Source organism: Mangifera indica, chromosome 5 (assembly GCF_011075055.1).
Source record: "Mangifera indica cultivar Alphonso chromosome 5, CATAS_Mindica_2.1, whole genome shotgun sequence".
NCBI lineage: Eukaryota > Viridiplantae > Streptophyta > Magnoliopsida > Sapindales > Anacardiaceae > Mangifera > Mangifera indica.
The window spans coordinates 12,218,228-12,236,630 of NC_058141.1; the positions used below are offsets into that span (position 1 = coordinate 12,218,228).

The 18,403-nt window shown below is 34.9% G+C and overlaps 2 protein-coding genes across 5 annotated transcripts; one reads left to right on the forward strand and one right to left on the reverse strand.

The window, feature by feature from the left end:
• The first annotated feature begins 12 nt into the window (after positions 1–12).
• LOC123215321 (protein GDAP2 homolog) lies at positions 13–7,044 on the forward strand. 3 transcript variants are annotated; one of them, XM_044635361.1, is made up of 15 exons: positions 13–116; positions 383–822; positions 1,593–1,670; positions 1,960–2,015; positions 2,488–2,607; positions 2,717–2,787; positions 3,167–3,260; positions 3,444–3,647; positions 4,279–4,530; positions 4,878–4,986; positions 5,284–5,351; positions 6,229–6,298; positions 6,375–6,449; positions 6,547–6,638; positions 6,741–7,044. In XM_044635361.1, exons 2-15 carry the CDS (start codon positions 505–507, stop codon positions 6,814–6,816), a joined length of 1,683 nt encoding a protein of 560 aa, XP_044491296.1. In that variant the 5' UTR covers positions 13–116; positions 383–504; the 3' UTR covers positions 6,817–7,044. The 3 variants fall into 3 exon arrangements, 2 of the variants coding, with proteins under 2 accessions (XP_044491296.1, XP_044491295.1); XM_044635360.1 differs by lacking the exon at positions 13–116 and adding an exon at positions 200–218; XR_006502009.1 differs by lacking the exons at positions 13–116; positions 5,284–5,351; positions 6,741–7,044 and adding an exon at positions 199–218 and having other exon boundaries at positions 6,547–6,612.
• Positions 7,045–11,827: 4,783 nt separating this feature from the next.
• LOC123216887 lies at positions 11,828–18,022 on the reverse strand. Of its 2 annotated transcripts, XM_044637530.1 has the most exons (6): positions 17,485–18,022; positions 16,800–16,908; positions 16,632–16,716; positions 15,655–15,890; positions 14,644–15,463; positions 11,828–14,292 (listed from the first exon to the last, which is right to left on the reverse strand). In XM_044637530.1, the coding sequence occupies exons 3-6, from the start codon at positions 16,660–16,662 to the stop codon at positions 12,080–12,082; spliced, it is 3,300 nt and encodes a 1,099-aa protein (XP_044493465.1). In that variant the 5' UTR covers positions 16,663–16,716; positions 16,800–16,908; positions 17,485–18,022; the 3' UTR covers positions 11,828–12,079. The 2 variants fall into 2 exon arrangements, with proteins under 2 accessions (XP_044493465.1, XP_044493466.1); XM_044637531.1 differs by lacking the exons at positions 16,632–16,716; positions 16,800–16,908 and having other exon boundaries at positions 17,485–18,021.
• Between the last annotated feature and the right edge of the window lie 381 nt (positions 18,023–18,403).

The following is an 18,403-nucleotide window of genomic DNA, read 5'->3' on the forward strand; positions in this document are numbered from 1 at the left end:
AGCTTTTGCATGTGCCAGCTCATCGAACAACAATATAGTTTTTTCTTTTTTTTAACATACAATATAGCTGTTAAAATTAAAAACCCGTTTACGAATATCCGGATTCTCAACGACTGGTACGCTCTCTCAATTCTCATATTCGGGGTTTTAATATCTTTCTGATGCTCAATTTTTCAATTCCAACGACAAATATCACTTTCATTTTAGGGTTTTTATGAGTATGGTTAAGTTAATTTGTTAGAATTGGCTCATATTTCTCCTTAAGTTCTAGTTCCAATGAGAATCTTTTGACTTTGTTTGATTTTCTTTAAAGAAATGGTTGTTATATGTTCGTGTATGGTGAATTTGGTATTGATATAGATTCTGTCTTTGTTGTTTTCAGGGTAAATAGTGCGATTAGTTTTGTTTCGCATTTTGTAATGTATGTGAATAGTTAAAAGTTGGAAACTCTGAGAGAGAATTTAGAAGTTCGGGAAAGTGACATTTTGATTGGTTGGGGCAAAAATGTACAGAACTGTGGCCACGGCCATGCCACGGGGTGGGTTAGCAAGTGATAGTGGGGATTCTGTTGTGACTTTGGATCAAGTTCCGCGGTGGAGTGATGCAGAGCACAGGTCTTCTTTGGTTTCTGAGAATGAAGATCCTGCGTTTTCTAATTCATATTTCCCTGATCCCTTAATGAATTCGTCAGAGGTGGAAAGTAGTCTCAATGGAATGCTTTCTAGGTTTCCTATGGATCATGAGATTAACTTGAAAATATATTTGTGGAGGGGAAACCCCTGGAATCTTGAAGTAGATGCTGTTGTGAATTCTACAAATGAGGTGAGCAGTAAATATACCTATGCAGTCTTTTTTTATTTGTATCTATGATGATGACCTGTAGTTATGTTTCTCTTTTTGCTTTTGTCTCCTTGTGACACTTGGTCATAAATTTTGATATTTTTGTGTTTTCAGAAAGACTTTAACTTCTGAATTTGTGCACAACTGTTATAGGAGGGTTGGATTGGTGAATAATTTCTTGGTATTAAAACACAAGTCTAATGTACTTGCCAGAATCTAAGTATTTTATTCTTTGCTTGTGTTTGTTGATCACGTGTACACACTTGTGTATGAACTTCTTTTCTGAATCACAATCCATCTAGAAAGGGTGTAGCTTCATGCTGGCAATGTTATGAATCCATCAGATTCAGATTAGTACTGCTGACCCTAGTCTGTAAATTTCATAGATATACCATGGGTTTTCATAACCATGTCCATGAAGTTTCTTTCATAAGGAGTGGTTATATAAGCTTCTTGAGTCTCCAGAAAACGTTCCAGAAAGTTCTAGCTGATTAATTTCATATGTGGTATATCTATAGCCTGTCTTTGCTCCATGTAACTCCATGATAGATTGCATTATGCATGTCCTTGTAATTGATATTTTACTTAATTGGGAAATTCAAAATTGTGGAAGTTGATTCATGTTTCATTGCTACGCTCCACTTGTTTAAGTGTCTGGGCAAGTGTGAATTATTGGTGAATGGGATAACTTATAGGTGAAATGAGCTTGTTAATATTTGATCTCATTGAATTCTCTTGTGGATTGACAACAGAACTTGGATGAAGCACACAGCAGCCCTGGTTTGCATGCAGCTGCTGGGCCTGGTCTTGCAGAAGAATGTGCTACGCTGGTATATTAATTGTAAATGTTTTGTTCTCTAGATTCTATCCAAAAATTTTCACTTTACTATGATGTCAATGGAACATGGTTATGGGACATATGGCTTTGGTTGCGGGTTCTATTGATTACCTGCTACCCAATAACTACTTGTAACTTTAAAATGTTAGGACATTTTGCAAATGCATATTTAGAAAGGAAGCAAGTGTCATTTGAAGTTTTCTACTGTGTCTGATTGTTGAGGAACTGTATCAGAAGATAAAAAGTGAGAAGGGATATTAACATGATGTATTTCTTGACAGGGTGGATGCCGAACAGGGATGGCCAAAGTAACTAATGCATATGATCTTCCTGCTAGGTGGGTAGAATGGTGCTTTTTTTAATACCTGCAGGTAGAATAAGAGAAAACATATTCAAGTGTCTAGAAGCTCATTCTTGTATTCTGTTTCCCGTTGCACATATCATCACATTTTTACTGTTATATAATGATATTATTATTAATTGGGTCAAATGAGATGCTTATGGACTTAAAGTAGATTAGGGAGTTATCCGTTTCATAACATTTCGCTAATAACTCCCTAGATTCAGATCTTGCAATTAGTTATTTTTTTCCTAAACACTGCCCTGGGCATGTTTGGTATTTCATGCCAGAGCAGTCTGCTGTATTGTGCTGCTAAATGTTGGGTTCTAGCGTCTTTGATTTTATAGTGATATCTGATGCTTTTGATTTCAGAGTCCATAATTCACTATTTATGCTTAAAAGTTCTAGACTCATGAATTTCTGTATCGCTGGAAAGTGACTGATTCTTTTTCTTTTAATGATACTTTAGGAGAGTTATCCATACTGTTGGTCCCAAGTATGCTGTTAAATATCATACTGCTGCAGAGAATGCTCTTAGTCACTGCTATCGGTCTTGCCTGGAACTCCTTATTGAAAATGGGCTTAAGAGGTTGTTCGGCAGCAAAGGATACATTGTCTTCTTTTTTGCAGTCTTTCTATCTATTGTGCTTCTATAGTTGTGTAAATTTGAAACTCCTTTTTTATATGCACTTATGCAGCATTGCTATGGGTTGCATTTACACTGAAGCTAAAAACTATCCACGTGAACCAGCTGCACATGTGGCTATAAGTAAGAAATTTTCCTTTGTGTACAAGCTCTATTGATTATGCTGATGTTACAAATCATGGTGAATATTTAGGAATTGCTAACGTTGAATCATGTATTATGTTATATGAGTAAATTTAGATGTAAATTCATCATTGCAGATGCTGCTATCGTAGAAGTTGTTACCATAATTACTAATTTGCAAAAGTTAAAAGTTTTTTCTTTTAGAACTTATAGATTTATATCGTCAAATTCTATTATTAAATAATAATAATAATAATAAAAGCATGAAGCCATTGTTTTTCATGAGTGTTAAAATAACTTTTGTCAGGTGCCAGTAGTGATTGGTGATTTTTTTTAATCTCATTATCTCCACTTTATCTTTTGTTTGCTCTATCTTCAGGGACTGTACGGCGGTTTCTTGAGAAACAGGAAGATAAAATTACTGCTGTTGTTTTTTGCACTACAGCATCATCTGATACAGAAATATATAAAAGGTATAGTCATAATATAATTTGGTTTATTTACTTTGCTGATGCAAATTATGCCCCTTCCTCAAAGAATTGTCATAAAGCCTTATTTATCTTGTGTCACTTGCTGTTATTTTTGTACTTGATTTTTTTTTCTTTTTTTTTTTGCTGAAGGCATTTTCTCATAGTTTTATTACATTCACATTGTAGATTGCTTCCTCTTTATTTTCCTCGAAATAAGCATGAGGAGGAGGTGGCCATTTCAAAGCTTCCTGCTGATGTTGGGGATGAGAATGGTGAGACAATTATAGATGAACGTAAAATTAGAATAAAGACATTACCAAAAAAGACTTTGCCAAAGCCTCCAGAAGCCCCAGTTGAACTTCCAGTCAGTGATACTGGCTTGATACATAGGTCAGTTAATTTCTTAATAAAAAACTTTGAATTTTGTGAAATATACTTTGTTTTAAATTTTTTAGTGATAGACCTTTTAATATTTGGATGAATTTTGAAACCTGTGTGTATTATGGTTTGCTATGCTATACTAACTTATATCTTTCGTTATTTTTTCTTGCAACTATATTTCCTAGTTCATTAATATATAACTTAAAATTTTCATGAAGAGCATGCATAAATTTCATGAGCATTTTACTTCTTAGTCCTAACTTCATTTTGCTCTTGTTCTTGTTCATGAAGCCATGCAGTACTTAGGCTGGTTTTTTATCTGTCAAGTGAATTGTCTTGCCGCTTTTTCTGCCTTTACAACAATTGCCTTCATTTGATCTTGTTCTTGCTATTTTCTTTGTAGCTCTACTTTAGTTCATTGGTTGTTATCTTGGACCATACAGTTTTTTTTTATTTTTGAATTCTTTGTATACTTTTTGCTCCCCCTCCCTCTTCTCTTGGGTTGAACTGGGTTCTTCAACTATTATATTTCTCCTTTTTTCTATATTAATACAATGCAATCTTTTACTGTTTTTATCAATATAATAACAATGATAAAATAATAGCCAAATGATTCAGTGGATGAATATTGTTTTCACAGGAACTCATCATATTTGGATTCGTATTTGGATCCTGCCTTTATGTCCTTAATTAAAGATCCAGATCAGAGACGGAAGGAACAATGGGAAAAGACTGCTCAGGCACAACGTGGGTGGAATTGTGCTAAAATGCTTGGATTTGGTGACCTTGGTGGACCTCCATTATCTGCTGCTGAAGAATACTCACTTCATTCAAGATACCTTTCTAAAGCAAATTCTCTTAATCTTTCTGAAATTGCAGAGATGAAGATTGTGTAAGCATTCAGACATCTTCTTTTGGTTTACATACTGACCAAATATTTTAATTGTTTTTCATATTTTTCTGTTTCTGATTGCATGGTTTTTAGATAGGAAATGGAGATGTATATAGATATTTAAGAAAGCATTACTTGATTTGGTTCTCCATTATTTAGTCTAAGGTAGATTAATTGATGGTGGCTGTGAAATTTTCAGATAATGATCCATTTCTATTGGATGGTATTCCTAACATTTTGTATGAAGCGATTTTGTTTCCTTGTAAAAAGTATATAAATTCTGGTTTGCATTTTGTTTTGAAGTTCTTCGGGCACATATAACATTGTGTTAACTCGTTCTATTTCAGTTACCGTGGAGGGGTAGACACTGAGGGACGCCCTGTAATGGTTGTTGTGGGAGCACATTTTTTGCTCCGTTGTCTTGATCTTGAGCGTTTCATACTTCACGTAGTGAAGGTAATTTAGTTACAGCATTCTTCAGTTTGACATTTGTTACTTGTTAGCATCTACGAAAATTAGTATTTCTTGGTGTCAGAAAATTCTCTTTCAGATTTATTTATTGACTTACTTCACCTAACAAAGGTAATTTAGTTTCAGAATGCTTCAGTTTGACATTTGTCACTTGTAACCATCTATAAACAATTAGTATTTCTTGGTGTTAGAAAATACTTCTCATCCAGATTTACTTATTGACTTCTTAATCCTTGTCAAAAAGTGGATACTGGGTCTAAGTGTTTTGAATTTTAATTTCAGGAATTTGAGCCCTTAATTCAGAAGCCTTATACTATTGTGTACTTTCATTCTGCTGCATCTTTACAGCTGTAAGTATTTTTTGTTGAACCGGCAAACATGCATACCAAGTTTAGGTTGCAATATTTTGTGCCTTTGCCAGTTGAAAAGCCAAGTTATTTACTGAATTGTTCTTGTGATTTAGATTCCTTGCCAATTTAACATTTCTTTTTTAGGTAATAAATTATATTAGGGTCAATCTCTCTGTGTGTGTGTATATATATATATATATATATATATATATATTAAATCAGGCCAATATAAATTGGTGGAATTAGTATAACTTTCATTGAATTTTGATGCTTGTTCTTTTTGGCAAAATATTAGTGCCAAGGAGAACTGGTATTCTTTTTCTTCATCGTCAGTCAAGTGTGATCTTTTGCTCACAGTTGGAGAAGGGGATATGCTTTCTTTGACTTAAATATCTTATTTTTGTCTTGTATCATTGATCATAGTTTATATTTTCTCTTTCCTAATAATCTCATTTTCATCATGATCACCTTGTTTGTATTAAGAAATCCCTGAGTCATTCCAACAGAACATAAATAAGGTAGAAAGCTGAATGATCCTTATGACAGCATGGTTGGGAAACTATCAGGAAGGTTAACTTGACATGCATCTGGATTTGGTAAAACAGTGGGGAATACTATATTTCTATTGAAGTTTATATTTAGTTAATTATATTTCCAGTTTCCTGAAGAACGTCATTCTTTGTGAGTTTCTTTGCTAGCACTATCAATTGTATCTCTCTGTGGCCTTGGGCATTGGATTTTGAGATGTCAATTTTTTTCTTTTTTTTTTATGTTAATAAATAAAGCTCTTCATTACAACAATTCAAATGGGTGCAACAGTCTTTTAATAATTACAGTCCGATTTCACTTACCTTTTTTCTGTTTCTTTCATATATAGCCAACCAGAGTTGGGATGGATGAGAAGATTACAGCAAATACTTGGTCGGAAGCATCAACGTAACCTGCATGTATGCAACTAATAATTCTCTTTATTTAGATAATAAAGCTGATCTTAGTTCTGATTGCACAATCTGCTCTATGTAGGCAATTTACGTTCTTCACCCTACATTCCACTTGAAGGCTACCATTTTTGCAATGCAATTTTTTGTGGATAGTGTGGTATATGTGAAATCGTCTCTCATTAAATTATAGTTGAAACATCAACTTTGGAAGTTTACTGCTTCTGAATGTTTGATAACTAATTGTTATTCCTTAGGTGTGGAAGAAAGTGGTATATGTTGACCGACTTCTGCAATTGTTTAGATATGTTCCTCGTGAGCAGTTGACCATCCCAGATTTTGTGTTTCAGTAAGTCTTCTGGTTCTTTTGTGTTCTGACATTCACTTTTTTATTACAGTTTGAGCTGTGGAAGTAGGAATGTAATGTTGGTGGATTATGTGGTTGATGCAGGCATGATTTAGAAGTGAATGGAGGAAAAGGTCTTATTGTGGACCCTAGAACAAAATATGTATATCAGCGGCCTTAGGCATCAAATAGCAGTTTCACGGTGATTAAAGCTGTAATTTGTTTTTGTTATTAGTGTATTTGGCAGAAGAGGGGTTTGTTTTTTGGTTGTTAATCCTGTAAAAATAGCTCCTGATTTTCAATATCTCATTTGTTTCGGATGGTGAAATCAGATTGTTCATTTTTGTATCATGTTGGATTGAACGATTCTCAATAAAATCAATCAAGCTGATTTGAGCATTTGCTAATAGCTACATTGTTGTTTATTTTGGAAGTTTCTTAATTGCTACAAATGAATGAATTAACCCAATTAAATCAAGAATGTTACCTCAGGCTTTTTCTTCTTATTCCTCCTCTTAAGTTTAGGAGAAAAGGGGAAAAACTGGCAAAAAGAGTTTACCAAGTTATGCATAATATGTTACTTAATCGCAACGCACTGATTACATTCAGTTGATAATCATATATGCTAAAATCTCAAGTGTTAAGGTAGGAGAGGAGAGTTTTTTAGGTGAAATTCATCTAAGGTTTATATTTGCAGGCTAGCCCACAGCCCTCTCTCCGCGTGTGCTTATATATATAAGTCTATTTTGGTACCTTTATTTATCCTCTAGTTCAGATCAAATGTTGCCCCGGCTTCTGTCTTTTATTCACTAAATGGAATTATAATTCTTTAATTAACTTTTGTAATTTATTTCTTTTAATTATGCTCAATTCTACTTCTTGTGGAAGTATCACTTTACCATATAATGTTTTAGTAAGTTGATGTGGTTCTGATCTTATATGGTCAAAGAGAAGCAAAATCATTACAAATTATTATTATTAATAATAATAATTTTGATTAATTTCGGCAATAAACACCCTTGAATTGACGATGATAATTGTGTTAATACAGATGCAAAGACAGTGTTACACGCCTAGTTTCTACTCTCCTGTAATTATATTTTCATTCCCTGGCACAAAAATGGTACAAGGGATATCATTGGGCACACTACAAAGTCTGGAAATGGCAAGTTTCATGGGTCAACATCTTCACGGAGAAGATATTTCAAACTAGTGAAGAATACCCATATAGGAATTAATAGGCAATATCTTTGGCAGCAGTGTGTTCAAAACTAACATTTGAGGGGTAAACCACATAGACAGACAAAATAATTTGAGGGTTGAAGCTGGATGTCCTTTTGAAGGGGGTGACCAAGGGTTGGATGCAAGCACAGAGCAAAGTGAGACTGCTAATGAGGATATACTGATTTTCTTTCTTAAACTAGACTTGGCAACTGGCATGCAGGTTTGATGAGCTGTTTGAAGTTGAGAAACAAGCTTTCAGAGGCTAGATCTCTCTTCCTGCTTATGCAAGAGACAGTCATTCTGAGTTTTCTATTTCCCTTGAGAGCCATGAGTGTATATGTGTCTGTGTTTACTACAACTTTTGTTTATCCTTTAGGTAAATGCATCCAGTGCCGTGGACTGTTGTCCTATAACCTTAATGAGTTTCAATGTCTAACATCTTAAATTTGCATATGCTTGTGAGTCTATAAAATGCTTAATCATTGTTTTTCTTGAAAGGTTGGGGCTAATTGTTTAACTTGTGAGTATAATACGTTTGCAGTGACTCAAAATATGGATTATCCTCGAAAAATAAAGCTCAAAATATGGTTATAACTTGTAAGTATAATACGTTTGCAGTGACTCATACGTCTTCCTTCTTTTAAGGGACCATTTGTAGAGTCGTGGCTAATTGTTTGAGCATGAAAATTTTACTGGTTTGTATAAATTTTTTTCCCTGCAGTGCAGATTTGCAGAGTGCAATTGCGAGTGAGAGTTGTACTTTAGCAGCTGAACTACGGGATGAAATTTCCAAACTGGAGGCAGTCTCTGGAGGAATGTGACCTGGTACTAGATCGATAGATCCTTCCTAATTGAAAGAATTTATTGTGAGATGGATGCCAATGCCTCATAGAATGATGAACAATTGAATCCCGAATGATCAAATGCCATCAAATAAAAATTGATTTTTATTTTCCTTTATCTTGTTTCCTTTTCCCAGTTTATTTTGCGGAAAACTAGTGCTATGGCTTTAGGCTATCGAGCTGTAATTTGCGGAATGGATCCAGTGTGTTGTGAATCTAAAGCTAGCTCTCACAAGCTGAAAAACAGGATCTCCAGGCAACTAGTGGGTTCGTAATATCGGTTAAGAAATAAAGTTGGAAAGTGCAGAACGTGATATAACACAGTGCCCAGTTGATGTAACACAATACCCAAACAGTATAACTGAATTACCAAAAATCTGATACTTTAAGGACCAAATGAAATAAAGCAATAGCCAAAGATAAAAATCTCTTCCCAATCTACTGTGCAAATCTATTAGGAACCCACAAGCAAAGCAAATGCAAATACAACAAGATGAAAATAATCAATAGACATCAGATTTTTAATATAGGAAAAGGAAAAACCACAAGACTACCTAGTTCAAATAAATATTTCATTATCAACAATAATAATAAGTGCAAACAAAGCTTCCCCTAATAAAACTAGAGGTATATAATCAGTAATACATCAAGAATAGCTATTCTTAACAATAAAGAAGCAAACAACACAAGTTTAATAGGGAGAATTCATCAAAACAAAGTTTTTGTTCGTAGGTTTAAATTCGAGTCTAGACAACTCAAAATCAGATCTTCATCATTCAGAATGTAGAGTTTTGTGTTGTGAACACCTCTAAAATTTCAGTTCAATCCAATAGTGAACAACTTCAAAAACATAAATTTACGAAAACTACCAAAATATGAACAAAACAGCAAAGGTGATTCTTTTTCTCCTCTTCTCTCCCCGTTTTTTATAGGATTGCAACTCAATTAATTCTCATCTGAATGGGTATTCAAAAGTTTTCATTAAACTTGATGAAAAAACTAAAATAACCGCTATCTACATTTAATCAAAGGGTCAAAAGGAGGTAACACAATATATGGGTATCCTCTCACATGAGGAGAAACCCTAACAGTATTCTGGGTTGTTTTTAAATCATTTCTGTTCATCTTTACAAAAGCTCTCTGGAAATTGTGAATGGTTTTCCTGTGTTGTAGTTCCTGAGGATAATAGAGACGTCTTGTAAACTTGAGACAGGTAAAACGAAGTAGGAAAAGTTCATGAATATAATAGTTAATCATATTCATGAAATCCAGAGTCCTCCTGTCCAGATTTTGAACGAGCTGACAGAACCTTTCCCAAATAAATAAATAAAACAGAACAAAAACTACAACATTACAATATTTCGGTACAAGGATCTGAATCTCGTAAATGGGTATTCCCAATTAGTTGTTTTTATTAGAAAGCCAGTTTCAAGTTGGATCATGGGTAATGTCATTGTCAAATCTTCCAAGCTTTGTCTTTTCTTGGCACTGCTCTGAACTTTGACCTCAGTTTTTAAACAGAAAGAGCCTCAGAATGCCGGCTCTAGCTGCCCACGAAAATAATGACCCTTTATATGCCCTTTTCTCACAGCTCGATCGGTCTTATAGCATTATTCTGCAATACTTGGTTAAAACCCGCAGTTCAGTCAACATCTTCAACCGAAGAATATAACGGAATTCATTTAGTGTCAAGGTTGAGCAAAAAAGTGAGGAAAAGTAAACTCAAAGTGAGTGAGGATGCGTAATTAAAACTGACATCATTTTGATTATTATACATCAAAATGATATTATTTTAGTTATTTTTTATTTGATTATAATGAGCTAAATTTAAAACTTAATAGAACTAGACACTATAATTAAATTCAAGTTTAACTCTTATCAAACAACTTTAAGAGAAGTTTGAACTCGAAATTCAGTCCTAGTTTAAGTTTGGATTCATTCAAACTCAGTTTATCTCAAATCCAACTTTACTTGTAACATGTTCTACAAATGAGTTATATACTTGGTCTATTCATAGACACGAGCTTTTAGTAAATATCAATGATAAAATTATACATACTTTGAGTATATAATTAAATACACAAATGATGTGTGAGTTCGAATTTGGTTTGGTTTGAAAGGAGTCAAGCATAAGTTCGAGTTTGGTTTGAGTTTGGTTATAATACCAAGCCAAACTCGACCTAGTACTATAACTGAATCAAAATCAATTAAAATGATTTCGTTTTGATACATATTAGTCGAAACGTTATTGTTTTAGTAAATTCAAATCAAACTTCTTTTTAGCTTGTAAACTAAGCAAACTGAACACCTTTCAAACTCGAGTTCAACAATACAAAATTTTTAGGCTTAAGCTTATTTTGGATTTGTTCGAATTAAACTAGTAAATGAGTTAAAACTAACTCAATTTGAATTCACCTTTATTTAGAGTATCTTGCAGATTCCTTCTTTTTCAGTTTCAATTGTTCAATAATGTTGGTAACGAAAGTAAATGGAACGATTTCAGTGTAATGGGGATAAAAAAAATATAATAAAATTGTTTACATAGTTTTTTTTTATATAACTTTATATACAAACAATAATATATCATCGTATAATTAAGTATTATTTTATTTTTAATTTTTAACTATATAATTATATAATAATATATTATTATTTAGGTATAATATTTACATAAAAATTACACATCCCATTACTTAAAAAAAAAACCGGTGGGTCAAAGACTTGTCATATTTCTGAAGAAGAAGACAGTCGATCAATCGAAGCCGCTTTTATGGTTGCATTCATCTGCCCCGTCTTACCTCTGTGTGTCACAGTAACATATGTACTTCAATTCTCCTTGCATTCTCGCGACTCTATAAACACAATTAACATTAAATAAAAAAGCCTGTGATGGTTTTCCTTTCGGATTCTCTAATTCTAAAGGACACATTCTAATTTTTGGATTAGCAATCTAGCAACCCATATTAGCAAAACCCAACTATCAACAATCTTTTGTCATTTAAATGTTAAAAAGGGTCCCCTCAGACCAACTTAAGTGATCGACCAGTTAGAGCTGATACTATGAACAAACACTTCCAAAATAAGAAATAAATGGTGGGGGGGGGGGGGGGTGGTGTGTGGAGAAAGTTGTTATATATCCCGGAGAAATCATGCAACATTATTTAAGAATAATACAAAGTTCTGTAACCACCCAAAGACAACATAATTAAGGGAACCCAAATTATGGACTATGGAATGTACAAAGAACAATCCCCATGACTCACAATAACCTCAATCCCCATGACTCACAATAACCTCAATCCCCAAAAGCCATAGAAACAACTCCCTACTTCCCCCTACAAAATGCTCAACTACTAAAATAAAAACCTCCCTCTCATATTACGCCATCGGGAGAGGCAGATTACCTGCAGGGCATCTTTGCCGGCGAGGCCGTCTAGTTGTCTTGCCCCACCCTGTTAGGCTTCTATCGTCCAGTCCCACTTCAGTGTTAGTAAGTAGTGGCATCAATGAAGTGCAAGTGCTAGCTACCACAGCAGGAGAGGGATTAACTACAGACCGCCGCCTTCCCCTTGCACACCCACTTCTAGTGGAGTTCCTTCTTGTCAATCCTGAGTGCCACGAGTGACCTGTTGCTCTCATCAGTCCTCCAAAGGTTTGAAGATCTTCTGTCACCTCATGCCTTGATAAAGAAGCAAGGCCTGGAAGGATGTCCCTTTGGAAGTCCCTCCGTTGTCTCCCTCTCCTTGCCTGGCCCTTTCGGGTCTGATTTGGTAACAAGGTGGTTCCTGCTTCTTCCACTTTGAAGTCTTCTGGAACCAGGGGCTTGGGCATGTAATCTTCTTCCTTTGTCTCCGTCAATTTCAATGTCATGGACTCAAAGTAATCAGTTTCTTCTGATGAAGATTCCTCATTAGCCTCACCATCTCTGCCTCTCAAAACAGCATCCAACTTGTTTTCAAGACCATCTCCACAAGATGAAACTATTTCAACTATCTCCACAAACCAATTAAGGGGGTCCTTCACAGAAGCTTCAGATGAATTACAAGTGGTATCATCCAAATGATAATAAGGAACAGATGATGAGATGGAAACCATTGCCTCAGCCGCTACTCTGATAAGTTCATCCTGCAACAGTTCAGTTTTTTGTTGCAATGATTGAAGAGGTGCTTCCTGTTCCTTTTGTGGATGCTCTGCTCCATGCATGACATCATCCTCAGTCTCAAGATCTATCGGAATCGGGGCTTCCAAGTCAATCTCTCCAGTCTTCACAGCAGTGCTCAGAACAGGAGGCATCAATGAAGCTTCATCCTCACTCACACATGAGTTCAGATCAATGTCATGTCTAAAACTGGCAACCTTCACTTTTGGTTTCTTCTCTATGTCCAGTTCTTCTTCTGCAGTCCGTTGGCTCAAGTCAGCAACAACAGCATCACAAGGCAAGTTAATATCAAGCACTCTATTCTTCCTGATATTTTCCACTTCAACAACAGATGCAGGGGGAATGCACATGGAAGGGGAAGCGAGAGATGAAGAACCATTCTTAGAAGTATGAGACTTTTCAAAGAGGGGAAACCCAAGAATTTTCTTATCACTCAGGAATTCACTTCTTGCAACCTTGCTGGCCTCAACATTATTGGAATCTGAACCAAACTTCAAATTCTGAGTAAATATTTGGTTATTTCCAGGTTCATTTTTATTCACTGGCTGACTATGAGAAGACCCAAAAAAATTCAAGTCCCCAACATTCAAATTCTTCTTGATACTGATCACCTCATGCTTACAAGAAGACTTAGCTCTTAACCAAGGCAGCGCAGCAAGATGTTCCTCATTCTTCCTTCCTCCATCTTTCAATTCAAGACTTTGGTAGGGAACTGCCTCTTGTGAGCTGTTAGAAAGCACCACGTTCAAGTTCCCATCTTTCGCAGACGTCAAGTCCACAATACTTGAACCTTTGTAGAGCTTTGCAGAACCATGGTTGCTGACATGCTCAGAGGCAACATTATTATCATGGCCATAGTTCAGATGATTATAACTGACTGATGGAGCTAGAATCAGATGTTCCTTGGGTCCTGATGAGGACCCATAGTAAAACCCATTACGGTTAGGCAACTTACCTTCAACACTTGAGTTTGGTCTAGGATTGCTGTTAAGATTCCACCTGTCTCCAAAAATCCCATAGGTCTCAGTTGGAGTCTGAGGACTCCTGTTCAATTTATCAGAAGAATTTAAATATGAGTGTGTCTGGACTGACATTGATTTCAGGTTTAAGCTACCACAAGGCTTTTCCCAAGCTGAAACTGAGTGAGGCCAGGCATTGAACAAGTTAGAAGATGAAGCAGCTGAATAGGAACCAGGTCTATTAGAAGTTGCACCAGATTGGGGATGGTTATTATTGGATTGATTTTTTTCAGAAATTTCTAACCCACAAACTGTCCTCTCTCTCCAAGTATCCACCTTGCTTTGATCACTTAGCAAAAAAGTAGGAGGTTCATGAGCCTTATTGAACAGATGTTGTGTTGACTGAGAAGACATAGGTGACTTCTCATATTGAAGACCTTGAGAAACAGACATCAGGTTACTTTTATTGTGCCCTGTGAACAGCAATATCAACCACATAAAAACGTCAAAATTAAACAGAACAATCTTATAGGATATAAATGCAGAATGCTCAATAAGACAAAGATATCAGCTGATCTTTCCAGATAAATGAAAGCCCCGACAGCTTTCTAATGTATTTATTATATGGCATGACAGCGCATGCGCACAAGAAAAGAACAGAATTTTTTTTTGTTTTGCCAACTATAAATTAATATGATTGTCCTCCACTCCCACAGAACAATATATCAAACAGCAATCTGGATACGCATTTTATGTCCAAAGCAAAAGAAGTTGGGATGATGAATATAAAAATTAGTTTGAACTTCAATAAAGAAAACAAGTACCTGCTTCTATCATATGAGAAAACCAGCTTCTACCATTTTCATTAATCTCCATATGTCTATTGTTAAGAGTCCCATTATTGCTTACATGATGGGAGTTCAGAGAAAATTCCTTAGGCAAACCTTGAAGCTGTGGCATTGTTTTAGTAGACAGTTCATGGCCTTTAATTTCACCATTACAGGAGGCACGGTTCAGAAGATCAGAATGTGCAGAAGTGTCCATTTCTTCAACTGGAATAGGCTCATTTAAGTCAGCTAAACTGTTTGTGCTTCTTAAATATGAATCAGATCTTAAAGCATCTCGCTGGCAACGAGACTTCTCTCCATCACCAGCAAACAGCTTGGCACCACTATTAGATGTGATTTTATCAGTTCCATTTGGAAGATAACTTGACGAACCAGATATTGCTTCATCCCTGAGCTGTTCCCCATCTTCAGTGTCAAGGTATTCATCAGCTGGAAGTTGAAGATCAATCATCTTTCTCCTCACCTTTGTGGGTCTGGACTCCATGAACTCAACATCCTTTGAACTACCACCATTTTGGAAAGGTAAGGGACGAGCTTGTGTGCAGCTTCCTTTCATGGAACTTAAAGGAGAATGAATGTCTTCAACACCTGAAAATGATGGCCTTGCAACAACAGAGTTCACTGATGGGAAGCTGGGGATATGCCATTTCCGAGCATCTTCAGACATAATTTGAGAGTTCAAGTGGCTCGAAGAAAATGATTTCTCGACAGGTAGCCGATGCTTATGTTGTTCTTTCCTTTTTATCTCATCCATCAAATCCCTTTGTATTTGGTATAACCGGTGAAGTTCAAACACCTGGATAATGACCGAGAATTCAAATATAAGCAAATATCAAGAAAGTGAATAAAATACATAATCAGAAAAAGGGTCAAACTGACTTTGATTAAACCATATCAGGGGAAGGCTATATACATTAAAATCATACCACGCATCCTATTGACAAAACAGAAACATCTGGTCAGAATAAATAGGGGGAACTGACATACCTGTTTCTTAAAAACGGCCTCATGCTCAAGCATTTTCTTCTTAACTGCATCTTTTTCACACCCTGAATATACCTCTGCAGCAGCCCTAGGCAAGAAACCATTGTAATACTGCCCATTTGTCAAACTCTTATCTCCGTAATATGAAGGCCAGCTATAATTGTTAGAATCCTGATTAAGATCCCTCATTGGGTAATATCCTGGCAAGTAGCTTTTACACTGGACTTTTGTTCCCATTCCTGGCAATCAGTTAATAAGAATTACCATGTGAAATATAACACAAAACAGTAAAAGAAGTGCTCAACATTGCTAGGCTATTTAACAATTAGCTTCTCCAAAAGAATTTAACTAGTAAAAATGCTCATTCTAATTCTTAATGTGATTTGTTTTATGGACAATAATCAAGAACTTGTGGGAAATAGCAAGTTTACTTAAAAGATATTAGTTATTCCTAATCATGCATTGTGTCCACACATACATCCAATACACCTAGTTTGTTGTAAGATAAATGTTAGATACTTGCATTAACTGAAATTTTGGTCCACACTTTCGAATTCCTCACCACTAAAGTTCAATCAGGCCATGAATGGTGAGGCTCACCTAAATTCTATCTGATGCAAGAGGAACACTGCTAGATCTGCTTGACCGGCTTTTTCACAAAGTAATCTTATTATTATTATATCAAAAGCATTACAAAGTCTAAAATTCCTTATAACCAAACCATAAACATGCATCAGTGTAAACTCAAGTACACAACAAGAGGTTCATACGGATCAAGTGTCACTAAGCTTGATAATGGAATCAGATTGAAGAAGATTCCAAAATGTAACTGGATAAATTGACAAATCATGCTTATTAAATACAGCATGACATTATTTTAGCTGACATGGAAAATGTATTATAACTTCATTAAATACAAATTCAATGAAATGCAAGAAAGAGTATTAGAATTCATGTTTCCTGTTGACCAGGGAAGTCACCAGTAATCCAAGGAACTATTCTGAGTAGCATAGTAGGTACAATGATTTAGAGACCTTGTGTTGTCGAGTATATGGTTTAAATCATCTAAAAGGAGACAGAACAACCATAATCAGTGTCAAACAAATCTCAAATGATATTGATGGCCATATAATATAACTTTTATTTACCTAAATGGCATGGCTAACAAATTTGCCCAACAAGACCAAACAATAATCTGTTGTGTACCTATTAGACCAAGGAATTCGGACATCTGCAATCCCTTCACTTCTTTTCAAGCTAAAATGAACACAATAATTGTTGTAGGAACATTCTTAACCACTGCTATTAGAATCACACACATACATTGAGATTTACTTGAAAACCATAAACCAGAACAACATTACATAACCATAAATCTTTGCATGTCTAGAAATCCACATTAGAGATCGCATTCAGAAAATAAGCAGGAAAATTAAGAAACCCATTTTCAAAAAGATCAATTCTAAATTAGCAACGACTCTACCAAATTTTTAAAAAAAAAAAAAAAAAAACCTTGCTAAACTGGTAACAAACGTTAATAGAACAGATCCTAAAAAATTGCTATAAAAAACCAATGACATGAAAGCAAATATAAACAGCAAAACTTTACCTTACTAAAAACTAAAATCACCCATCAAGACAAATTGTCATCAAACCAATCCAGAAAACAAAATTAATAGAATTAACAAATTACATAAGAATTAAACAACAATAACTGAAGTGTTTTCAGTTGCAGTGATAGATAAATGCATAAATTCAATTAGCCAAATCATCAGAGAATATATATAGTGATAAATTAATAAAAGTAAAATTATATTAAATTAAAAAATTTACCTCAGACCCACATCCTCTAACCAGCCCTCCTTGAAGAATCCACCACAGATTCAATGAATTGAAGAGAAACTCCACATGATGGGAAAAAATTGAGAGTCCAAAGTGACACTATCAACAATAGATAAAGCTGGGAAAACGATAATTATATAACAAACAAGAAAGTGGGTATTTCCACAACACCATTGAAAAAGCTTAGATCGTCATCTAGAAGGAGATTTCGATCTTCTGGGCCAGTCTCTCTGTCTTTCTTTCTCTCTTAACACAAAAAGAAAAAACATACATAAAAGAGTCAATTATTTTTTAATAAATTTTGTAGAGAGAGAAAGTGAGTTCTATGTTTGCTTTTAGAGAGAAAGAGAGAGATCCCAGATGAGCAATCTTCACACAAACAAACGACCGTCTAAGAACAGTGACATAAAATTTGTCAACATCCGGTCTCTTTTTATTCCTCTGCTTTTTCTTCACTTCTCTCTTCTCTCTTTTTTCCATTTACATATTGGCTTTCCTTTTTTTCTTCAATTTTGCAATTTTATTTAGAAATCGGCATTTCTTGATTCTCTCCCCCTTTGTTGCTTTTGGTATAGATATCATTAATCTACTAAAATTAATTAAATATTCCAGTATTTAAAATATAAATATATTTATCGAAAATAGAAATAGATTTTATTATTATATGTAATTAATTAGGATTGAACAAATTCTAATCAAGTATTAATTAATTGGTTAATACAACTGATCAGACAAGAGTGGGACCCCTGGAACTGTGGAAAGGATGAGGCTTAGGGGGGATAATAAATTACATTAAAAATTGGAGATATTTACGAGATTAGAAATTTATACTTCTGGTTGATTTTGATTGGTTGATCCTCTGTGTCTCTGTCTGTATCTTAAACCCACAGAAAAAGAAGGTCTAATCGTT